Here is a 23,574-nt window from a genome sequence, read left to right on the forward strand (position 1 = left end):
TTTCTCTCCTCTTATTTGATGCAAAGTTGTGGAAATTTTAGGTCCATGCAAAGTATACATGAATCTACCTTCCTTAGTTGAAACCCCAAGCCAAAGGAAGCTATCATATAACCTAAGAATACTGTATTCTGGCTCCTGATCAGGTCACTATCTCCTAATGGGTCTGAATGACAAGCATATGTAGGTCATGGTTTCATCAACTGCAGATCATAACCTTTACCGACAACTCTTGGAGAATTAAAAGAGCCTAATTAATGGCTTTGCATTTTGGTCTTCCTGTTTTGCTTGGGATCATAGTCTGCAAGAGGCTATACCACTCCTCGAGAACATCTATCATGTTCATCTTCTGTTTGTGGTGATAGATTAAGCATTCGATCATCAAGCTACTCCAAACATGTCGATCATAATGTGATTTAAGATTGCTTGCAGATAATGAACTTTCTAGAGCTGGCCTGGCCACAAAGGAAGAGAGAGAGAGAGAGAGAGAGAGAGAGAGAATGCACACACAGGCACCACACATGAAAAGGAAGACAGACGTGGAGAGTTATCAGCAGAAACAAGATGAAATATCTTTGGTGGAAGCTTCGGCACCCACAAAAATTGAAGATCCACCTGTAAGCAGGTGAGGGAATTAAAGATGGATTCTCCTTAAGGTTTCTATATGTGGTGCGTTGTACACCATTCGTCCCTCAAAACATCCCAAATGCCTATCCCCGCCACTGCTTTCCCGAGTTCTGGCTGCTGCCCCGGCTGTGCCTGTGGCCACTCCTTTTGTTGGTTCAGACTGTCAACCTATCTCATCCCTATCGACTGGTGGAGGAAACCCACACCCCTCTCTCTCTCTCTCTCTTCCTTCCTCGTCCTTGTCCTGGCGGGTTGCTCGGCATAAATACCCTACCACACCTCGCTTCGCTGCACAATGTCGACGACCGCAGCGGTGCACTGCGTCGCTACACTTGTCCGAGCCAACAAGCCCACGACCGCCATCCACAAGAAGCCCACTTCTTCTTCCTCTTCCACTCCCTCCCCTTCCTTCCCTCGCCTCATCAGGAACTCTCCCGTCTTCGCGGCCCCGACCACCGTCGCGCCCGCCGTGGTAAGCAGCCGGCCCCTCCATTTGTTCTCCTGCATATCCATGGCGAACACAGTTGGGAACGCAGATCCTCCATATATATATATATATATATATATATATATATATATATATATATATATATATAGTACTCCGCACGTACTGGAAGTGTCACGCGTTCATGCATACATGATCGACTTGTAATCTTAAAACTGACTTAACACGGGCTAATTATATATTATTGTAATGTGTTATTTTTAAGCATCTTGATTTATATATTTTTAAAAATTACATTAAGATCTTTATCAATGTTTACTTTTATCTAATATATCTTTTAAAAATATAGGGATCAAAATACTAAAATAACTAATTATAGGGATAATATGTTTCATACATCCCTCCCAAATTAATAATTTTTATAAGTAATTTCTACTTATTTTTGGCTAATTTTTAATATTTCTAATATACCTCTTTGCAAATAGAGATATAAATGATCTCAACTTATCTCTTAATTTCAAGAATTCTTATTAGAATGAGTAATAATTGAAAGATTGTATTGAATAAAATTATATTTTATTATTATTTTTAATGATTGTATTAAGGTTGCTAATTAACGATTATGCCATTTAAGGTTTTGTAGTGAATACATTTTATAAAAGTAATTTAAATATTTTATTGCAAGTGTGCTGTCGACAAGCCTTACAATAATAGATATGTAAAAGCGTTTTTCTCATGTCTTTGGATAAGCCACATCAACTACATATGTCAACGAGGAAGGTCGAGCCGAAGACCAAACCTTCTTCTACACCAAACACCATAAGACCACATCCGCCTATCATATGCAATGAGTAGTCCAATTTTGATCACAAGCCACAAGATCTATAAGAACGCAAGGTGCGTGGCGGCACCAACACCACACCAAAAGAAGACCAAACCTTCCCCTCTCCCCTATCCTAAAACTTGGATTCCAACCCTGGGGAGATCGCCAGTAATTTCGTCCAACACTTGCAGGAAATGGAGCCACTGGAGCGGGTCCAGTCCGGGTTTGTGCAGTTCAAGAAGGAGGTCTATGAGTGAGTCGCCTGAGCCATGAGTCGATGCGTTGTTCATGTGTTCATCCTCTTTAGGATCTTCACAGCTGAAGTGGTTTCCATTGCAGGAAGAAGTCGGATTTGTTTGCTGAACTCAAAGAGGGTCAAAGCCCCAAGGTCAGCTTAACCAAACTCAAATCTCATAATAACCTGAAATGAAGAGCTCACTTGATCAGTCTTTCGATTGATAAAAAATATGCTAGTCATCAGTAATTACAACAATTCAAGAGAGAGGGAGGATTGCAGCATACTCAACTGAGAAAGAGAAGACAGTGTGGCGTGTTTCGGTTTAATTTTCCTGTTAATGATAAGCTTAAATTAGTGGTGGTGGTGGTGGTGGTGGTGCAGTTCATGGTGTTCGCATGCGCCGACTCCCGTGTGTGCCCGTCCGTGGTGCTCAACTTCCAGCCCGGTGAAGCCTTCACCATCCGCAACATAGCCAACATGGTCCCTCCCTATGACCAGGTAATGTATACATACATATCCTTAAACCTTTCCCGTTAAGTGCAACACTTTCTGCGGCTGCTTCTATACAAGTCCGCCATTGCTAACTCCCATTTATGCTTTTCTTCTTTCCTGCAGGTAAAGTATGCTGGTGTTGGAGCGGCCATCGAGTATGCTGTGCTCCATCTCAAGGTCAGCATCTCTTTGTATACATCCTCCTCTGCCAATAATGTTAGCTTGTGAATTCCCGCTCACCTTACTCGAAAAGGAATTAACCTGAAATTATAAATGAAATGTTTCATGAACTGTGAAGCATTTCTACTTTAGAAGAAAAGAAAAAGGTAGCAGTGGCGGCCAAACTTCAAAAGGTTGATGGTTGGATGAGATCCTTTAGAACAAACAGTTCCATTGACTGAAAAATAGTTGATCAGTTTACATGTGCAGATGAGCAGATTTTAGAACTACATCAGTAGCAAGAAAATGTTTCAGCTCACAGAGATTTAGATAGGTCATATTCAGTGCTCAAAAACCCATGCATCAAACCAAAGAAGACCATGAAAGATAACATCAAGAGCTTTGAACTTGTCAGAACAGTGTGACCAAGCAGCACCATCTTTTCTCTCGTGCAGGTGCAGAACATAATGGTCATCGGCCACAGCCGCTGTGGTGGCATCAAGGGACTCATGTCCATCAAGGACGATGGCACCACCAGCACGTAAGTATATTCCACACCCTGAATCACATCCATGGACTTGGATTATTTTCTATATTACACTGTTGATATTGGAGGCATAACACTCTGGTTCCATTAATCCTGCTCACGGTATGCATTAACTCTGATGTGAGCGTCTCAAGGACTGCTCTTCTCTAAACACCCATCTAACAGATCAATTCTTCTTGTCTCATTTTGACCACCCAGTGACTTCATAGAGGATTGGGTGAAGATTTGCCTACCAGCAAGAGACAAGGTGAAGGCTGAGCACGCAGCCTTGTCTTTTGAGGACCAGTGCACCAAGTGTGAAAAGGTATTCTTCCTTCTCCCCTCTCTTCTTCCTTCAACTCACACTACCAATGGAACTTTTCCTCCTAAAGTTTGGTGAAGTTCAGGTAGGTCGTTCACTGAGTATCCAAGTGTTTTCCAGAATCATCATTGCATGTTTGAGATGTTATATCTAATCTACACTATCAAATGCTAAACCTTTATGGTCTAACACATCAAATCCTTTTCTGATAGATCTAACTAAAACTTGATAACAATCTGAATCATGTTAATACCTGCGGCATATCTATGTCTTATCTTTTTACTAAGCTTAGCTTGATCTCCCTTATATCTTTTTGCAGGAGGCTGTAAATGTGTCCCTGCAAAACCTGAAGACCTACCCCTTTGTGAAAGAAGCTGTAGAGAAAAAATCATTGAAGTTAATTGGAGCGCATTATAACTTTGTCAATGGCAACTTTGAGACATGGGAGGACTAAACTCTTCCTTGTTTTATTCATGTTAAAGAGTTTGTAGCCATGATCTACAATAATCCTATGTATCTGACCACTGTGTTTTCACTGTATGATGTATGGTTTGGTCCTTATGGATCAGAATGTCATGAATGATATAATATCTATGTAAGCCAAGAAATAAAAACGTGTGATGTACTGAGTCCTTCTGCATTGGCATCATGGTGCAAAAATTTATCTAATAGATAAAATGAGATAAAAAACATGAGACTGGATGACATCATGATCAATACAAAGCCAACAAAGCTACAAGAGAAGTACCTCCAGATACCAGACTACCTTGAATCTGCAACAGGTACAATCATTCACATCCACCAAGTACATCTTTCTCGCTTCACAGGAACAATTATCACGTCAAAAATTCATTTTATAGAAGTATTTTGATAAGTGTAATAAGGATCAGAAATGAGAATTACCTCCATTTTCAATCCAAGAAACAAACCTGAACATGGTTTGTACCAGGAAAAGTTTTGAACTCTCACTTCTGACTACCTCGGAGAAAAGCTCACACTTAAAACCTTGTTTCAGTCTAATTTCCAATAGCAGGTGCTCGACTGTATCCTCTAAAGGACAAGACAAGACAAGTTCTTCCCCAGTGCCAGAGAGCTAACAACATTGTCAGCAGCTCTCATATCATCATGGAACTCAGAACCCAAGACCAAGTATGAGAAATGTTCATCTAACACCAAGGTCAATCCTTTATTGGTGGATTCAAGTGAAGAAACAGTCTCAGAGGCTCTCAAGCCCAGCACTGATCCAGCTAAAGGACAGGGGCATGCTTCCAGGAATCGTTGCTGGTGCATCAGCCACTTTAAAGAAGTAGCAAATCAGATTCAGTATCTTCTCTCAATCTAATATCGAGATCGTTGGAGATCACACAAGTCCATCTGCATCCGATTACACAAACACATAACGCAAGCACACATCTGAAACCATCGTAAGCCATCATTGGTAGAATTGAAGCCTCTCTAGCAAGTTTTGTCACTTTCTTCGGCAGGCCCACTCGGGTAGAATTCTTAATAGCTAAAAGAGTTTGCCATTCCCATTGCTTTCTCGCCGCAACCATCTCTGATAAGAATCCTTAGTCGGTGACGAGAAATGCCAAGAACAGAGAGGTTCCGAGAACCGGAGATCCGAGACATGCTTGGCCAAGGGATAGAGCGACTCATTTTGATTCATCTCCACAAGCTTCTCCGTCAGATTCGCGGAAGCAGGGCGTTCAGAACTTCCCATTCCTCGAGAACAACGCAGCACATGGCGATCCCACTGGAAACATCCGGACCTATCAGAAATCCCAGCTTCTCTCTCCCCGCACGCGCGAATTCGGCGCCAGATGGGTATGCAGCGACGCAACCGACGGATTCTTTAGGAGCCGTTCGCAAGGACGAGGTCAAGAGGCCCCAAGAACTCGCCTTTACTAAGGGATTTGGGACGTTTGAACTTGCTCTGAGGTTTTCGGCGAAACGGGAGGCTAATTCGGCGATGGCCGCATCGGTTTCCGAGATCATCCCACTCGGAGACGGACGTGATGAGGGGGACTCCGACGGTAGTCTCGGCGTCAGGCTTCGACTGCGGGAGATGTCGTCGGGGTTTGAGAACAATGGCATGGGAGGGTTTCCACCGTCGGTCTTCGCGGCCATCCGAGCGATGGTTTTGCATGACAACGTTTAGGGTTTGATCGGTTCATGAAGTGGAACAGGTTGGAAAGCTTATGGTCCGGTCAGGCCGGTTCACGGTCCGGTTTGTTCCCCCCTTGTCCGGTTCATGAGCCATTATGAAACCAAACTTTTAAGCCAAAGACATCTTTACAGAAATAAAATCGAAACAAATTGGATCGAAAGTATAGTTATTAAAACCGAATGAATAATATCAATGATTGGTCGAACCAATTGATTGACAAATCAGATCGGAGGCTCTTAAAATATAAAATATGTTATTTTCATAATGATAGGAATGAAACAGCACGTCGAAGGGATGATAAAATGTGGATATAGTAATATTTTTTATAGATTATTATATTAAAAAGAAGAAATCCTTTTAAAAAATTCAAATATCGTTGATAATAAATATATAAATAAGGATATTTTAATTTTTTTTATGTCTCAAATAATCTAATTATTATATCAAATAAATATACTTTTAGGGCCTCCAAGACCAACCGAAGATATTTAAAAAACAACTCCATGGCTTTAATATACATATTCATGAAAAGTGTATGTATTATGTAAGATAACAAACTCTTCAAGAGCTCGATGAATACATGCTTGAAAGGAGAAATTGAGATAGAGAGTTAAGAAGTGTATATGATTAATTACATATTACCCATATAATTAGCTATCCATAACATCTCAATCGCAACACATTCAAGAGCTCAAAACGATAGATACATGCTTGAAAGGAGAAATTGAGATTGAGAGTTAAGAAGTGTATGTGACTAATTATATATTACCCCTATAATTAGTTAGCCATAACATCCCAATCCTTGTATATTCAAAAGTTACATTTGATTCTATTTACTTACAAAAATGAAATATTAAGATCCTTATACTAGGTTAAAAGGATAATTTTATAGAATTAGAAATAAAAAATTATATTGAAACGATAAAATTAAATGTTTCACTTTCCTAAATATAAAAGTCTTATGTAATTTTTGAAAGTACAAAGATCAAAATAACTAATTATAAAAGATAATATATATATGGATTCCTAAAATAGTAATAATCTCAATTCAAAGTTTTCTATTAAGAAACATAATTTAATTGAGGAACACAAAATTCCGAAATATAAATGAAAATCAACTAGCTATAAATGAAAATTAAATTTTGACTTATCGCAAATGATTGGAAATGCTTAAAGACACGAGACTTGACGGATTCCTCCAATTGAGACAACTGAACTTTACTACTACTGATACGATATTATCTAGTGCAGAGTACCTAAGACTGCAAGAATGCAAATATAATTTCAACATAAACATAAAGGGATTTCTGTAACATACCTTAACATCTAATCAAGACTTGGAGATGGAACATGGTGCCAGGACCAGTAGTTCAAGGGCAGAATAGAAAGCAACGAATTCTGTTTCCAACAGTGATTTATAGCTTACACAATCATGAGTCCTTGCCAACTGCAGAGGTGCAAACCGTGTCTTCCCAACAGCTGCAAGTAGCAATAGTTTTCTTCGACAGATTCTCTCTGCCACAAGCAGAGAGCCTCGTCAGTTGCCGCCACCACCGAAAAGGTAACCTAGGGAAGAACCACCACCAGGAGCAGCTTGCACCTTCGTTGAAGGTCGATCCTGCAAAACAGGCAATGACAAGAAGTAGCTCTCAACAGTAGAAGGTACAGCAAGAATACACCAACCAAGCGTCACTTTTCACAAGCATCTATGGCTGATAAGATGTAGATAGTCATCACATTGGTCATACCAGCAGTAGCTTTATGTTTGCAAAGACAGGAAAAGCTGGTTTGACACGAAGTCTGCCTGTAGATTGAGAAAGCAAACACACAAGTGTTTTTGCTAAGAGTTGCCTGGATTTTATTGCCTAATAAATTGACGCCAAAATGAGGAAATAAGCAGAAAAGTGAACCTAGGTTGTATTAGGATAATGGCACTTGAGAACTGAATGGCTAAAAGTTGTTTTCTTTTTTTAGCAAAAAAAGGGCATCTGTCTGCCTTTTACAAGTTCATAATAATAAAGAGAGGTAACCCCTGTCTGGTGGGAAAACAAGATCACCTCACTGTGAATACACCTTGTCTCCCAAAAGAACCTTATCAAAACTTTGACCATTTTACCATCATCATGAATATACCTCAGATCCTCCCTAACTCAAGAACATAATCATCACCAGCTGCAACTTAGGCATGTAAGCTCTAACATAAGTACTCTTGTCAGGTTAACTACTGTTTCAATCAAACCAATACAGTTTGAACCAAGGTTCCAATGTCTAGTCAAAACGATAAGCAATATATGAATCTTGGAATGCATCTGAAGGCCAATTTCCTTGTTATAGAAGAAGGATGAGACAATAGCACCTACACTCAATTGTAATGTGCAAGTCCAACTATAGGTTAGCATTTATTCCGCAACTGCAAATAGAAAACTCTTCAAGAGAGTGGAATATTTATGTCTTGGACTAACAGCATTTTATTTCAACTCATGTTTTAGCATCAGCATGCAACATTTAAGCAACTCCATCAATGTCAGTATCTGATCAAATAACACCAGAGACAAAAGATCATCATAATAAGTTGCTATAAGGTTTTCAGGATATAGTGCTGATTTTGCACATGAAGCTGTTCAATTTCATGAACATTAGGAGTCAAAATGGACTTACACTAAAAGTTCCATGTCTAGTGTCTTAGAAGTGAAAAAAAAGCAGGGAAACTCCACTCAGTTGTTGCTCGCACTCTCCTGACCCAGACTTCGGCTCAGTGGCTAGTCAATTTCACAAAAGGAAACACCACAGAATTGCAATTCTGCATCTGTACACTTTTCTATATGAATCAAGAAAATTTTGGTTAACTTTTTTTATTACTTTATCTAGCTTGACACAATATTATTAGTAATACTTTTTTGATGAAATAATACTATTCCGGTAAATAACCAGATACCTACGTAGTAAAATAACAAGTCCATTCATGACCCAATATGTATAGAAAAATAACAACTTCAATCATGACCCAACATGTATCTTTTCTTTTTCCCTTCTCTTTCTTTTTCTTTCTTGCTAAAATACTTGTGTATTATCCAGAAAACCCATTTTAACCAATATTAAGAGAAAAAAAATTACTTTATGGTCATTGACACAACTCCTCTAACAAATAAAGGAACTTATTAGAAATTGAGTTTGGAGATGTAGGCTTCTGGATAACGCTTGCAGAACTTGATTCCAAAAACTTAAAAGAATTCTGAGAACTCGAGATCAAGACTGATATCCACTTTCATCACACCAAATGGCTGCAAGTGCTTAATAGCAACAGGCACAAGTCTGTAATAAATAGGGACCGAGAAAATGAGAATTGGTGTTCACATCAGAAAGTATAGTTTATGACTGTGTACTGACATATATACCCGTCCAGCTAATATCAACTATATCATTATATAGCAAAGTCACCAAAGTAGATGCAAGTGAAGAATTCCATACTCAGAGAAAAAAAATTATGCTTTTTCATGGTGAAATAATAATGAATTTGCAAGCTAAATATTCTCCCAACATATATCAGGTGCAATATAAAATGATAAATAGAACAAATGCACTTCGAGCGCAGATAAATATGACAAATAGAGACAGTGAGATCATACCGTGATGAAATTTCCACAATTCTGCCCATCTGCACGGTGGTAGTTATTTGCAAGGTTCCCTTGAATACCTGCAGGGATTTGCTTCTTGTTGTCAACTGGTAGTGGTGAAGGTGATTTCTGAGCTGGTGCAGCAGTCTCTCCAGTAGATTTGGGAGCCTCACCACTACCAAATAGGTAGCCCAAAGAACTCTGACCACCTCCACTGCTTACTCCACGACCCATGCTTGACTTGACAAGCTGCAAATTTTGGGAAGCTGCAAGTGTGAATAGTACTGATAATTAAAAGTGAATTGAGGAATAGACATAACAAAAGAACAGAAATAATAGGTCAGAATTATTAATTCAGCAATCATGACACCCTAGGACCTGATTTGCAGAGATCCAAGTACTCAAAATTGTTGTGGTTTCGGCAGTTAAAAGCAGCTCTTAAAATCTCTAATTTGATAAATAGTTTAAAATTGCCACACACATTGGTTTTTAAAATAAAAACTAACGAGGTTTGTAGGTGAATGTGCCATTTCATTGGCTCTCTTCATTATGCATATGTATTGATAAAGCCTACATTTATATCATAGATAACATGAACACTGGCTGACAGTTCCAAAGGCCCACACAAAGAGCCCAGTACCACTCTTGGCAATTGGCATGTCAATTTTTAAATTCCCACCATCAATTACTCTTGAGGAAAGAACATAGAAGACTTTTTAGCACTTTCTCCATTTGTTCCTTTCCTCAAAGGCAACACTAAGGATCCATAAACCACATTACCAGAGAATATCTCTAGTAAGAATGAGTTTGGATTAAGCTTAAAGCACACAACCTATGCTCTGTTATAATAGTATAGCTTAAACCAGTGATAATCCTACTAAGACTCGTACTTTATGTTGTAAACCTTTTTAGAGAAAATCTTTGAGGGTCGAGATTAGCTCGTCCTCTAAACAATTTAAGCATGCAAGTCCAGAAGCATTTGCTTGGATAAAATTTCTCACGTACCTATAAATCTTCCAACTTCACTCTCTTCTCTTGTTTTGTCTCTTTGGAGGTATCATGCTAACCCTCCAAGAAAAGTAATTACCTAATAGGAGGAGACCATCCTATCAAACTACTTAAGGTTCAGGGAATTTCAAAATTAAAAAAAATACAGGAATAAGAAGTTTTGCAAAGCTGTGTTTTGGATTCACCAAGTAAAAGCTTCTGGCTCATCAAACTTGATAAAAGCTCAAAGGGCATAAAACTGTCGATATCTCTTAAAAACCAAGCGTGAAGCCCGAGACAAAGTCCATGACATATTACATGGCTCACTTAACATACCAACCATGCACTAATATCCAAAGAACTAAAAAAGCTTATTTGGCTCTTTAGCTCAAATAGTAGAACATTATGTTAGAAAGTATAAGAAAAACTCCAAATTTTGGGGAAAAAAAATGCAGAAAAGTAATGAAGCAATAAAAGAAAAAAATCAGTATCAATGGAGGATGGGATCTTAACAAGAGTAAGAGACGCGAATGAGTTGATTGTGAGAAAATTTAATCATTGAACCTGTTATCCAATATTTATGAAGAAAACAGCTTCTTCAACTGTTGGTCTTCTTCCCTTATTCAGACAGAAAAATTCTTTACCCCTTCCACAAATACACATATTAATATAACATTAGAGAGATAATAGAAAAACATATTGCAGAACAGCATTTTCTTTGCCCTTTGAAAATGTTCGTGGCACTTGTGGTTCGATGAATTTTGAGAACCTCAAATGGTGGCTCAAAATCTGAGCCTAAAAAAGCAGGTATCAAGACAACAATGTGATCTCATCCAGAATCTACTAATGCTTTTTTTCTCCTAAGAGGATTCTACTCCAACACAGGCAGAATTAAGATTCAGCTAAATTGAATCATTATATCATTCTATAGCACGTAATCTACATGCTAGCATAAGCAGATAAGCATATCAAAGTTCAGAGGATCGTGGTAAAATAGTTACATAAGGAAACAAGTAGCATTATGATTGTATCTCATTCTAATGAATGGAGCCTCATGGTTGTAGTGACAGAGCAAGCCAATCTGTTCAAATAACAATATTGATTTCTGGTCACAGCTCAAAGTTGACCTTCTAGATCTATTGTTCTTCTTATGTGGCCTCCCGTAACCTCTACTGCTTGCAAATTGTATATAAGAAAGTATCAGATAGAAAATTATGACGCCCAGGTAAATTTATTAGGGATCAAAACCAAGTCATCATTTCAACTTCTCTCCAAGTCAATGTAAACAGGCATTAACCTAGTGTTGCCTCCAATTCCTTCAGAAGATCATACTCAATGTTACAAATACCACCACAGGATGATGTTCCACAAGATGTACTTCATATTTCGTCTTAAACAGCAGTGCGTCTATTATTCGTATTCGACAACCATAAGCCCTAATGTCCAGACATGTCAATAATTCTTATTCAAACCTACAATGCATCAAAAATACAACGGAATTCTATGCCCAAAGATCACGAAACAGAACGATGTCATCGCTGTATACAGATATTGAAACATCAAAAATGTTCTAACGACAGCAAAGCCTGCAAGTAAACCCAATCGATGATCTCGATTCATTTTGGAACAGTGGTCACTCCAACCCACCAGAGACTCATAAAAACAATGTCGATCGAGAAATAACGAGAGAAAACAATATATGAAAGAAAAATCCACATTACGATCCCAAATCCCCTATAAAGCAAGCACCACTCGCGTAAGGCAAAATTCCAAAATTCACCACAAAAAACACGCGCTCCGGTTGAAATGCCTCAACGGAACACCAAATCCGAAGATAAGATCAGAACTACCGGGAACAATCCCGGAGGGGTCACGAACAGCGCAGCGAACCTATAGAACATCGACTCCGAAGCTATCGCAAAGGAGATCGAGACACGAATGCAGCAAAAACGAAGAGAAACGAGAGATTCAATCGATAGAAGCACAGATCTAAGTCCAGGGTTTCGTACCTCCCCCGTTTGTAATCCGAGTGGTTATTAGAAACTCGTAAAGAGAGAGAGAGGAGAGGAGAAATTTAAAGCGGAAAGCGAACCGAATTTTCCGCTATTTATAGACGACAGAAAAAAGAAAACTTGTGGCGAGAGATAAATAAATGGTAAATTCCAAAAACAAAAAACCTGAATATTTCACTTTTCTTACATAACGTTGTCTTTTGTTTTATTCCAACCAAGTATCCCTTACTTTACAAAAGATACACCAATTGTTTACCCTACTAACAAGTTTTCGTATGATCACCTTCGTCTTATTGTAAGGCTTTTATCATTATCTAATGTTAAAATGAGAGATGAGGTTAAATACAAGGACGTAATCACGATGTCACCTTTGTTATCTTTGTTGTCACTCTAATTATCGTGATCATCGATATCGATGAAGGGGAAATAAGATAATCATGATAAAACTTTTGTTGACTTAAGCATAATCTATGCCTATGCTTTGTTCCTTTAATCGAGTTAGCAAAAAAGATAAAAATAAGTAAAGATCTATAAAAAATTTAAAATATATGAGAGAAAAGAAAGGGTCGAGAATATCACCTTTGAAGATGAAATAATAGAAGGTGTTTGAGACGAAGGTAATAATGAAAATAATAGAATGTGAGGAAGACAAATGATGAGGGTAAAAGTCTCGATTTTAGTAATACCTTAAACAATAATATTTGGTATTATAATAATGACGACCAATGCAACAATATGACAATGAGCATGTCTTTATAAAAATAAGAGATAAATAAAATAAAAATTATTCTAGCAAAAAATATTTTTTTAAAAAAAATTACCCCATAAATATACGAGTAAAATCATGGACCCACGGTCGGGTCCCACTTGACTTTGTGCTGTCTCTCCATTTATTACACGAGCGTTCCCGTCGGGTAAGAGAGGTGTAGACAACGTAACGACATGCTAATAAATAAACCGAGGACGGTGAGGTGGGAGCCCACATCGAATGCGTCTCACGCACTGAGCGGGTCGATCTCTGGGTCCGGGCCGTGAGGTCGGTGACACGCGAGCTTCGTCTTCGCATATTTTTCTTGTACGCACCCGTCGATTTTGGCCGTTCCTTTGTTCCAGAGACCGGCCAACGAGTCATCGGACGGCGGCCAATGATGCGTCAACATCACGCGGTAGGCCGTACGGTGAGCGTGAATGCGTGTGGCCCGGTTGCTCGTCCGTCGGACTGGACTCGACCTGATCCGCATTTGCCATTGCATGGCTTCGATTATTGCACGGACCGACCACATTCTATCACGTTCACGTCACCATGACGATTGTGACATGATTGATCGAGTTACTTCCATGAACGGCCCAAGAAGGTGCGAGTGGATCATGAAATCGATGAATACGTGTGATGTGATGATTCCGATAGCTTTCGTTTGGTGACCTTCTGCCGATCAGGAACAAGTATATTTGTTGGTTGGGTGATGGGGACAGCCTTTGGAGCTTCGAAGGGGCAACCACCGCTGTTGCATCGCCATTGATGAACTAATAATGTCTTCTATTCTACTCCCCATTGGATGAAAAAAATTAGCAGTTTAATGTTTGGTCCCAATTGAACTTTTCGATCTGCATTTTATTTTACCTAAAAATAATTATAGAGTCTGACTTTTAACCGATTACACCTCCGGAATTAGTTTTAAATTAAAGGTATTATTTTTTTACTATTTTTATAAAATATTCTTCTGTCCCCCACACAAACTCTTAATCATCGATAATAGATTATCGCTCTCTCTCTTTTATGACCTCTCTTTCTTTCGTATTGCTATTGCCATAAACTATCTTTTTGCCTTTGTTAATATCATTATAGTATTTCTCTTGCTCCTCCTTATATTTTTCTTAATATAACTGTTGTCACCCCTTCTCATTCACGATAGTGACGAGGAGGAAGGGCTCCCTATTGCCCGTGAGAAGGGGTTAAATAGGGTTATTATGATAAAGACAAAGAAGATAGTTGACAGAGGATAAGACGGTGACACTAATGTTAAAAGGTAGAGAGAGGAGTCAAAAGTTATAGAAGAAATGAAAAAAATACTAACAATAATTTGGAGGAGCGGGAGGTCGCTAAGGAGGCGACGATAGTGTTGGGTAATGGTGTATCAAAGACAAATGATGATGGTGAGATATTTTCATCAAGATGATAAAAGGATGTCCTTAAATAAAAATCAATTAGAGAACCCTCATCAAGTAAAAATCTAATCGTAAAGATTTTTTAAGGTAAAATGCCAATATATTTTCTAGGCATAATATATGCTAATTTATTTTTTCTGTATTTATCATAAATATTATATAAAGTATGATTAGTAAATTTGAATTACTTATTGTTGGTTTATATATGCTAACCTTACTTAAAGTATCGTGTGGACAGAATCGAGTATCTTTTTATTTCAAACAATAAACACTTTTCCTTCTTACCCACGTGGCAGCGAAACGCTTTCTACGCCACTTAAGTCACGGCTTGAGACGTGAGTGGCACATATTCAAATGCCAATCCCACGCCTCAGTTGTGGCTTTTTAGATCAACGTGGCCGAACCAACCCTACATATGTCGGGGTGATGTGAGCCTCCTGAAACGTGGGAGCCACAACGGTATTCCATCTTTCAGGAAGAGGTAGCATCACCCCGACACTCTCGAGGGGTGATTCGGTCGAACTCGGCATCGACCGGCTGACAGCTACAACGATAGTGACTTCAGGGTGGGCGGTCGGCTGGGGTACCGACACGTGTCTATATGGTCAGGAAGCTCCAGACGTTACGAGACGTGTGCTTCGGACAACATGCTGCCACTTCATCGGCTCCGAGCCGCTTGTTTCGCGTCGACGCGGCCTCGTCCCTCGCCACCTGCGGCCCTTCCCCTTCTCCCGGCTGGATGCGTGTCCTCCCGCCTCCGGCGCCCATCCCTCAGATAGGGGCATTTTGAGCGTCACAATTGTCCTCGGCTCAGCAGCGAATAGTTCCCTCCCCCTCTCTCTCTCTCTCTCTCACTCTCTCTCTCTCTCAGATTCCTTCTCTACTTTGATGTCTAATTGCGTATCCCCTTCGACTGGTCTCGTTTTTCTTCACTCTCATCAATTTGTCCGATGAATTTGAGATATTTGGGGCTCAAAGATCTCCTTTTTGTGTTCTTTCCTCTGTTTTCTCCTCGTCCCATGTCTTCTGTGTTTGTCTGGCACAATTTTTCCTTCAAATTTCCCCTAATATTTGGTTCGTACCCAAAACCATTTCCCGGGTTCGAAATGAATCGATAAAAAATCAAATCTGTGAGAAGAAGTTCGCTTTTTGATCGAAGTTTTTCGTTGCCGTTTCTTTTGGGTGTGCTGATGGAAGCAGAGGCAGCGGAGGGGGAACTGGAGCGCCCGTCGTCGGCTATCGAGAGCTTCCCGAGAGATTTGCTACATAGATTGTCCGGAAACAACTTCTCCAGTGAGCAAGCGGAGGCGCTGGGCGGGGAGTCCGATGAGGTCGAGCTAAATCTCTCCCTCGGCCTCTCCCTCGCCGGATGCTTCGGGGTGGATCCGGAGGGGAAGAAGCTGGTTCGGTCGTCGTCGATCGCGTCCTTCTCGTCGCTGCCGAGGGAGCACGACTTCTTCACGGTGACGCCAACCCTCGTGAGAGCGAGCTCGTTGCCGACGGAATCAGAGGAAGAGAGGAGGAAGAGGAAGGAATCGCAGGGCTTGAGAAGGTTGGAGGCGAAGAGGAAGAGGCTGGAGAAGAGGAGTTCGATCAAATCGGGTGCTCTGAAAGATGAGGGAGGGAAGAGTTTGGCGGCAGCCATGTCAGTCGACGGCCGCCTCACCCTTCCGATCGGAACCCAGTTCAGTGGGGTGTTCGACGTAGTCATTCCTCCAAGGCCACCGGCGTGGGCAGCGGGGCCTAACAGCACAGTGGCGCAGGGGTCAGTTGGATCGCAGGGCAGCAGCTCCTTCAGTGTGTCCGAGGTCGAGAGCCAGACGCCGGCTCGAGGTACTACGTCAGTGCTTAGATTCTTGGTTAATCCATGTTGTTATCTATCTTGTTGATGATGAGTTGGTGCACAAAAAAACTCGATCTTTCTTATGTTTATTATCGAGGAATTTATTTATCTTATAGTAGGCAGAATGATCGATTCTTGAGGTGGAATAGTAATAATTGGAGTTTGCTAGTGGTTGAAGTATGATGTATTCTTGATGGACAAAGAACTATGTCTTGGTTGTTTCCTACAGTACTGTTTCAATTATGTTGTTGCTTGAATTGTGTATTGCTAGTGCTATTCTCTATCAACACTGGCTAAATGGTTTCGGTAGTTTGTGTTCATGGTTTCTTGCTCGGTATCGGTCCAAAGGTATCGAAGTAAATGAGCATTGTACGTGTGACAATTTAAGTTTTAGGATGTCTACATTCTCTGCAGGACTTGTCCAAAGTTGCATGAACATCACTTTCTTTTTGGAACTCGAGCTCAAAATATTTAGCATAATTATCTAAGCCTTGAAATATGACCATCATAACTATATCTTAATTGTCACACAATTTGTGTTTGTAGTTTGTTCGACATTTTCCTTTTCTCTAACACAACATTTGAAGATACTTCAAATAGATAGTAACGGCAAGTATCATTCGCTGAATATACTTCAAATAAGGAGTAGTAACAACAAGTTCGATTATTTTGTCAGCCTCTGATACTTCATTATCGGTGACAAAAGTGCTATTGTAATATTCATGTAATTAATAGGAATTTTCAGACGTCATCAAAGACACTTTAGATCATGTACAACAAGTCCCACTGTTTCATCATATAATTTTTGTCGATGATACTTTAAATCATGAGCTGTAATGACAAGTTTCACCTTTTTCACGATAGTCATAGATTCTCATATAATTGTTTGAATGTTTTTCTTGTCGTCAATAATAAGTTCGATTTCATCATATAATTTATCTGAAAATACTTGGAACCGTACGTTGTCAGTTTCACCTTTTTATCCTGCATTTTCAGTATCATTGTAGATCATCGAAGATACTTAAAATCATCAACAAGTTCCATTATTTCATAATGTCATTATTTGAATATGTAATGAGAGATTTTATCTTTTCATCGTAGATTTTTCATGTCATATTCTGAAAATACTTTGAACACGGAATAGAAATGACGCTTTCCATCGTTTCATCATTATTTAAAGATAGTTTAGATTGTGAGTCGTAATGATGAGCTTTAACGTTTAATCACTCTCATATCTGTTATTTGATCATAAATTTGCGTCACTTCTAGCAATAAAAGTGCTCTTAGGATAATTATGTCATAATAGGCAATCTTAGACTAATATCCACTCACTAATAAGTAATTTTTCTGTCGGTACGTATCAACCTTATTGGTAAGAAGGAACACATTGAATCAATTTCTCTGGAGAAGGAAATGGATTAGAAAATATTAACATTTTACCATGAACTTTCTGGAAGATCATCATTTGTTTAGTTCATTTAATTTTTAGAATGGTGAGAATATTCTAAAGCAAAAACAGAGTCTTCACTTGATGTCGGTGCTCCAATTTTACGTGCCAACATTCTATGTTTTTCTTCTGTTCATCAGGAAAAGAAGACGAATTTTATGTCTCCTTTCTTGTTTATCATGTTTTAGTCAGCCTGTTTTTAGAAATAATACATATTTCACGACACCTCCACAATTCAATCAGTTCTTATTTCGGAAGTTGGAATAAATACTCATCCTTTTGCAGGAGAGGAAGATCCTCTGAAGAAGGTTGCAGATGCCACCACCGACGCAAGTCTGGGGAGGAACACGATGGAAGACATGCCCTGTGTCTCCACCAGGGGAGATGGTCCCAATGGAAGAAGAATTGAGGGCCTCCTCTACAGATATAAGAAGGGAGAAGATGTAAGAATAGTGTGCGTCTGCCATGGCAGCTTCCTCACCCCGGCTGAGTTCGTCAAGCATGCGGGTGGCGGTGATGTCGCCCACCCCCTGCGGCACATCGTCGTCAATCCTTCTCCACCAGCCTTGCTGTAGTTTCTGCTCTCCTCTCTTCCTCCCCGGAGGAGATGGAATTCTCTTTCTGACATCTGATGAGTTGATGATGACTTCCTATTGCAGATGAATGGATGTGAATTGTACATGCATTTCTTGTTGCATCTTGATGACAAAGTGTCTCTGGCTTTTGTGGTTTGATCTACAACCTGCAATTCTTTGTCCTTCCTCAGTTGGCAGATAATATTGCTGAGAAAAACCATTGTTGACATCCAGTCTCTTACATCTCACCTCGGTACTAATTTGGACCGTATCAAGAATCTCAAGCACAATTATTGATATCAAGTCTCTAATATCTTGCATTATTTTTTGAGTACTAACTCAGATTATATCCGTGAATCGTATTCATATCGTCGAAGTCTCTTCGATTGCGTTTGAAGGTCAGCTAATATATATATATATATATATATATATATATATATATATATATATATATATATATATTTTTTTTTTTTTTCAATCGTCCAAATCAATTTAAACATGCAATTTGAGTTCAAGGTGGGTTCAGTATTGCATACCCATCCGACGGCTATCATTCGATGAAGTTAAATGAACGGACACGATCCTATCGATTTGCCTATATAAGTCGGCACAATTCCATAAACCCCCTTTCTCGTAGGGTTTTGACCGTATCACAAATCGGAGCGGTCGCGAAGCCCCCAAAAAGTAGCGGTAAGCCCTACCCTCGATTTCGCTTGCGCTACGCGAATGATCGGTTTCTCTTGATTTGGTTTCTCTTGATTTGCGCAGCCTTTTGATCTACTTCGTCGTCTATTTTTCGAAAAAAATCGTCGATCCTTGTTGAAAGTTATTATCATTATTTGTTTGAGTAGATTCCTGGTGATCGATTTCTTTGTGTACTCGATTTGAAGTTGATAACTTGCTTTGGTGATTGGCGGTATGGGTCAACCGATTTGTTTCGTCAATTAGTCTTTGGTCTTTTTGGATTTCGTTTGATGTTGTTATGGTATTTTCACCTTCTTTGTTTTCTGATCTCGATGCAGTTCGAGGTTCAACACTGCGCGTGATTGTTATTTTTGGGCAATCTTCCTTTGTTATACTTGTAGTCTTTTTTGTCTATTTATGTCAGCCAGAGGGTGTTGTATTTGTATTGGTATCAATGTATAAGGTTTTGTTTACTCGTTGTTGGTGAATTTTGACTTTTAAGTGTTTGTTTTGTTTCTAATAAACCTTTCGATATCTGATTTTAGGTTGGGAGAGTGGCTATTACTGATTTCCAAGTCACTTCCTGTAGTTGATGAGTTAGAAATATTGTGTGTACTATTTTTTTAGCTGGCTAAATAATCTTGCTGTGGTGAAACATATATTTTTAATAGCTTTTGTTGCATTTGTTGTGGCAGTGGAACTATGTGTACATGTTTTGCTTTGTTTAAGGAGTGGACCACCATTTTTAATTGTTGTTTTTTATTCTTTAAGTGTTTGGAAAAGGGGTTTTATCATTGATGATGAATCTTGGAACATTTGATTTAGATGACACAACGAGATTAGGGTGGCTTTGTGGTATTGCTCCACTTAGAAAGTTGCCTTTTGCATCATTATCATGATTAGACACTTGCAAACAAATTGTTTAATAATTGGTGACCTTTGCTCTTTAGGTGGTTTCTCTGGTTAGTACATACATTATTGTTTAGAGTTGTGATTTTCTTTATCTCATGAAGGTTTTGGTGTCACAAAAGGTGTTTTTCTTAAAATAAGGTTTAAAATCGTCACTATTTTGATTTTTCTTCCTCATAAGCAGAACAATATAATCTGCTTGAAGATAGCTTAGAGGGGTCTTTGTTTCATACACAAAATATGCCTTCATTTTTTTCCAGTTCCTTCAATTTTTATTAGAGCTTGTTCAACATTGTTACTTATTTTTTTCTTCGTTTTAGATCTTAGCTATGGCTCTTGCCAGTAAACTTGGAAATCTTCTAAAGCAAGCTGTAACTTCCAATCCATCTCTGTATCAAGCAATAAGATGCATGTCATCCTCAAAAGTCTTTGTGGGAGGTATGGATCATTGGTTGACTACTTTTCAATGTCTAGCTTTCCTCAGGTTTTTCCACTTTGTGATACAATTTTTTTTTAGGGCTATCTTATGGCACTGATGATCAGAGTTTGAGAGAATCATTCACTGGTTTTGGTGAAGTTGTTGAAGGTATGTGTTCTTTTCATTTGTATATTGATCCATTAATTTTCTGGTGTTATGAGCTGACATGGTCATCTCGTTGCAGCTAGAGTTATCGTGGATCGTGATACTGGTAGGTCTAGAGGTTTTGGCTTCGTGACTTTCACTTCAGGCGAAGAGGCATCTGCTGCCATTAGTGGCATGGATGGGAAGGTACTAATGGTTCCTCATTTCTGGAAAATCAGTTTGAGCATGAAGAAACAATAACTTCTCATGGATCAAGAGTGCCAAAAACTTGCAGACTGTGTTTAATTTCTTTACGAGTTGAATTATCGATTTTAATTGCGTATGTATGATATTAGTAAGATGGAACATGAGTGCATGACATGAAACTAGTTTGCTTGTAAACACACAAGGAAGCATTTATAGTTTAAGAATTATATATATGTCATCCATTTGTCTGGCTGATGTCCACTCGGAGACCTCATTACTATATAGGTTGGATACCATGCATACGGAAACAAATTCTCTGCTTGCACCTTCAGTAGACCTGTATTGACGGGATCCTTTTGTATTGGGCTGCCCATCCATGTGGATGATCACACACTCAAAACACCATTTAATCTTTGACACATTGATGTATACAAGAACTTATAACATGCTTTGGTACTAAGTTAAGTGTCTATATACTGTATAGGAATGAAACAAATTTATTTTTGGTGGATCCAAAACATTCAAGTGGCAATATAATATACAAAAGGCTATAGATGATGATGTTATTCTTTGTAATATTACTTCAAAAAAATCAAAAGTTTCTTGGGCAAGGTATATCAAATGATATGGTACACAATCATCCAGGTTTAAATTTAAATGGAATAATATTTTGATTTGATGAAAACAAATGATTTTATTGAAAATCTAGTGGAGACAAAGATGTGTTTTTGGATTATGCTAAAAGCACATTGGAAAAGATTAATGCAGAAAATGCTGTGGATGCCTGCATCTACTGCATGCAGAAACTGCTGTACAAAAAACTAGTCTGGTGTCTTTATGATTGCATTCTTAGTCCAAACTGCTGTGGTCCATTTTTTAATGTGGTTGCTATAATTATTCTTTCTTCATCAGGATCTTCATGGCAGGATAGTAAGAGTTAACTATGCTACTGATAGGACCGGTGGTTTTCGTGGTGGTGGCTATGGTGGCGGTGGCAGTGGCTATGGTGGCAGCGGTGGTGGCTATAGTGGTGGAGGGGGTTATGGAGGTAATACCGGAGGCTATGGAAGTGTCGGAGGAAGCTTTGGAGGTTATGGTGGCGGCAGTGGTGGCGAGAATTACCCTACTGCTGGGGGCACTGGCGGCAGCGGCAGCTATGTCAGTGGTGCCTCTGGTAATAACTTTGGCAGCAGTGGTGGCTTCTACGGCGATAATGCCACCACCCAATCCAACAGCAATTTCAGTGGCAGAGATGGCTCCTATGGTAACAACAATCAGGATGATCTCTTGGAAGACAATTTTAAGGATGCCGACGATGAACCTGAGGACTATGCCAAGCGAGGGTGATCAGCCATCAAGTTGGTGCATCTGCCTGTCGAGATAGTCAGTTGCACATCTTGTGTGGCATTGCATCACGCAATTGTGGTAACAAGATTGCATCAATCTGCGGACTGATTTAGACATTTGCCATTGCTTTTTTTTTTTTGGCATTTATAATTTGTGCTGTGAACCACTCGTTGTATGAGTTCAGGACTGTTTGTTCTTGATCAGATGCTTCCTTTTGTGTTGGACAATGTTTATTCATGTTCCACTTTCAATTTTGATGGTTAGTAATTTGAATGTTCGAGTATACCTCAACTTGCAAAGATTACGTTGACAATAATCCATCCATCGTTTAGATGTAGCATTTCTGATTTCCCTCTTGAAATGCTGATAATGTTCATGCCAATCTACTCGGTACTCTGGTTGGTTGGGTTTGGAGGTGTCTCTGACCTGTAATTACAGTTTGATGCTATAGTTGTGGGGAAGCAAAACCATTAAAAAATGGAGGCTTCAGCTCACAACGTATGGTGAAGATGTGACACGATATACTAACTGCTTGGCACCGTCGAACTAGGGTTGGTTGAGGTTTCAGGATAGTACCACCCTTCAAACAAGTGATATAGGGTTGGATGAGGTTTTCGGATAGTGTTCTTAGTTGTGTTATCACGTAGCAATATGTAGTCTCATAAGGGGTCTAATTATAGAGTACCTCCGATAATTAGTTATATTTATCATCTTGATTCCTATATTTTAAAAATTTATATCGATATCATCGATATCCCTATAATTACGAAAGTAAAATATCTAGGTCTATTTACCTTAACGACGTTGGTAGTGACGCATGACGTCGGTGGTGGCATCAATGTCGACGCAATTGCTGAGCAGTCCTTTCAACACTCTGTATCTATGTTGGTGTTTCGTTGTTGCGAAATTGAAGTCCATTACTGAAGCCATCGTGGAGGTCTAGTGCCTGTCGAAGCAGGACTCGGAGATGCACACCCCCCTTCGTCGACGCCAATGTCGTGCCCCTCCTTATCGCTCGCCTCCTCAACCACCACCACTCATTTGTGGTCGAGGCCTAGGAGAACGGCGTAGTTGCCCTTTGCAACCTCTCCATCTCCACCCACGAGACACTCATGTGCACCCCGAGCATCGTTGATGCCCTTGTCGCTGTCCTTCGCCTCCGCTCCCTCGCCCATCACGTCATCGCAACTCTTTATAGTCTCCTCTTTGTCGAAGTAAACCGCTCCATCATTGGTCAAAAAAGCCTCTCATCGAAGTATACTCGCTCGTGGACCTCTTCGGCACCCTTGGTGTGCTAACTAGGTCCATCAAGGATGCGCTTAAAGTCCTCTTTGACCTGGCCCTCTACTCACTCAATTTCATCGCTCTCATTGATCTAGGCGTCGTGCCACTCCTTTTTGCGCAAGTGGTGAAGGATGGGCGTAG

At 39.6% G+C, this 23,574-nt stretch overlaps 4 protein-coding genes and 1 long non-coding RNA gene across 8 annotated transcripts; 3 read left to right on the forward strand and 2 right to left on the reverse strand.

Annotated features, from left to right (window-relative positions):
* Window positions 1-862: 862 nt before the first annotated feature.
* Window positions 863-4,269, forward strand: LOC103997140 (carbonic anhydrase 2). Its single transcript, XM_009418284.3, has 8 exons — window positions 863-1,096; window positions 2,084-2,145; window positions 2,232-2,280; window positions 2,512-2,628; window positions 2,746-2,799; window positions 3,237-3,322; window positions 3,527-3,632; window positions 3,949-4,269. Exons 1-8 carry the CDS (start codon window positions 920-922, stop codon window positions 4,081-4,083), a joined length of 786 nt encoding a protein of 261 aa, XP_009416559.2. The 5' UTR covers window positions 863-919; the 3' UTR covers window positions 4,084-4,269.
* LOC135649024 (uncharacterized) lies at window positions 1,158-6,042 on the reverse strand. Its single transcript, XR_010501161.1, has 3 exons — window positions 4,533-6,042; window positions 4,378-4,448; window positions 1,158-2,883 (listed from the first exon to the last, which is right to left on the reverse strand). It is a non-coding gene; the product is annotated as an uncharacterized LOC135649024 (long non-coding RNA).
* Window positions 6,043-7,059: 1,017 nt separating this feature from the next.
* On the reverse strand, window positions 7,060-12,538 carry LOC135649405 (protein SPIRAL1-like 3). 4 transcript variants are annotated; one of them, XM_065167712.1, is made up of 3 exons: window positions 12,407-12,538; window positions 9,423-9,659; window positions 7,060-7,414 (listed from the first exon to the last, which is right to left on the reverse strand). In XM_065167712.1, exons 2-3 carry the CDS (start codon window positions 9,642-9,644, stop codon window positions 7,334-7,336), a joined length of 303 nt encoding a protein of 100 aa, XP_065023784.1. In that variant the 5' UTR covers window positions 9,645-9,659; window positions 12,407-12,538; the 3' UTR covers window positions 7,060-7,333. The 4 variants fall into 4 exon arrangements, with proteins under 4 accessions (XP_065023784.1, XP_065023786.1, XP_065023788.1 ...); XM_065167714.1 differs by having other exon boundaries at window positions 9,423-9,676; window positions 12,407-12,524; XM_065167716.1 differs by lacking the exon at window positions 12,407-12,538 and adding an exon at window positions 10,962-11,065.
* A 1,888-nt stretch (window positions 12,539-14,426) lies between these two features.
* On the forward strand, window positions 14,427-18,550 carry LOC135649994 (ninja-family protein AFP3-like). Its single transcript, XM_065169018.1, has 4 exons — window positions 14,427-14,436; window positions 15,051-15,398; window positions 15,776-16,408; window positions 18,151-18,550. The coding sequence occupies exons 1-4, from the start codon at window positions 14,427-14,429 to the stop codon at window positions 18,438-18,440; spliced, it is 1,281 nt and encodes a 426-aa protein (XP_065025090.1). The 3' UTR covers window positions 18,441-18,550.
* A 466-nt stretch (window positions 18,551-19,016) lies between these two features.
* LOC135648664 (glycine-rich RNA-binding protein 2, mitochondrial-like) lies at window positions 19,017-22,422 on the forward strand. Its single transcript, XM_065166544.1, has 5 exons — window positions 19,017-19,130; window positions 20,354-20,471; window positions 20,551-20,619; window positions 20,696-20,802; window positions 21,715-22,422. Exons 2-5 carry the CDS (start codon window positions 20,363-20,365, stop codon window positions 22,147-22,149), a joined length of 720 nt encoding a protein of 239 aa, XP_065022616.1. The 5' UTR covers window positions 19,017-19,130; window positions 20,354-20,362; the 3' UTR covers window positions 22,150-22,422.
* The last annotated feature ends 1,152 nt before the right edge of the window (window positions 22,423-23,574 follow it).

This window comes from Musa acuminata, chromosome BXJ3-9 (assembly GCF_036884655.1).
Source record: "Musa acuminata AAA Group cultivar baxijiao chromosome BXJ3-9, Cavendish_Baxijiao_AAA, whole genome shotgun sequence".
Taxonomy (NCBI): domain Eukaryota; kingdom Viridiplantae; phylum Streptophyta; class Magnoliopsida; order Zingiberales; family Musaceae; genus Musa; species Musa acuminata.

What these genes read in the sequence shown, in the direction of transcription:
- LOC135649994 (XM_065169018.1), top strand. An exon ending in CCTCGGCTCAGCAGCGAATA is followed by an intron (nt 15,399 to 15,775) that starts GTTCCCTCCCCC and finishes TGATGGAAGCAG; the next exon opens with AGGCAGCGGAGGGGGAACTG. An exon ending in GAGCCAGACGCCGGCTCGAG is followed by an intron (nt 16,409 to 18,150) that starts GTACTACGTCAG and finishes ATCCTTTTGCAG; the next exon opens with GAGAGGAAGATCCTCTGAAG.
- LOC135648664 (XM_065166544.1), top strand. Translation starts at nt 20,363, where the DNA reads ATGGCTCTTGCCAGTAAACTTGGAAATCTTCTAAAGCAAGCTGTAACT. An exon ending in CTCAAAAGTCTTTGTGGGAG is followed by an intron (nt 20,472 to 20,550) that starts GTATGGATCATT and finishes ATTTTTTTTTAG; the next exon opens with GGCTATCTTATGGCACTGAT. An exon ending in TTTTGGTGAAGTTGTTGAAG is followed by an intron (nt 20,620 to 20,695) that starts GTATGTGTTCTT and finishes ATCTCGTTGCAG; the next exon opens with CTAGAGTTATCGTGGATCGT.
- LOC103997140 (XM_009418284.3), top strand. Translation starts at nt 920, where the DNA reads ATGTCGACGACCGCAGCGGTGCACTGCGTCGCTACACTTGTCCGAGCC. An exon ending in AAGAGGGTCAAAGCCCCAAG is followed by an intron (nt 2,281 to 2,511) that starts GTCAGCTTAACC and finishes GTGGTGGTGCAG; the next exon opens with TTCATGGTGTTCGCATGCGC. An exon ending in GACGATGGCACCACCAGCAC is followed by an intron (nt 3,323 to 3,526) that starts GTAAGTATATTC and finishes TTGACCACCCAG; the next exon opens with TGACTTCATAGAGGATTGGG.
- LOC135649405 (XM_065167712.1), bottom strand. Translation starts at nt 9,644, where the DNA reads ATGGGTCGTGGAGTAAGCAGTGGAGGTGGTCAGAGTTCTTTGGGCTAC. An exon ending in ATTGTGGAAATTTCATCACG is followed by an intron (nt 7,415 to 9,422) that starts GTATGATCTCAC and finishes CCTGTTTTGCAG; the next exon opens with GATCGACCTTCAACGAAGGT.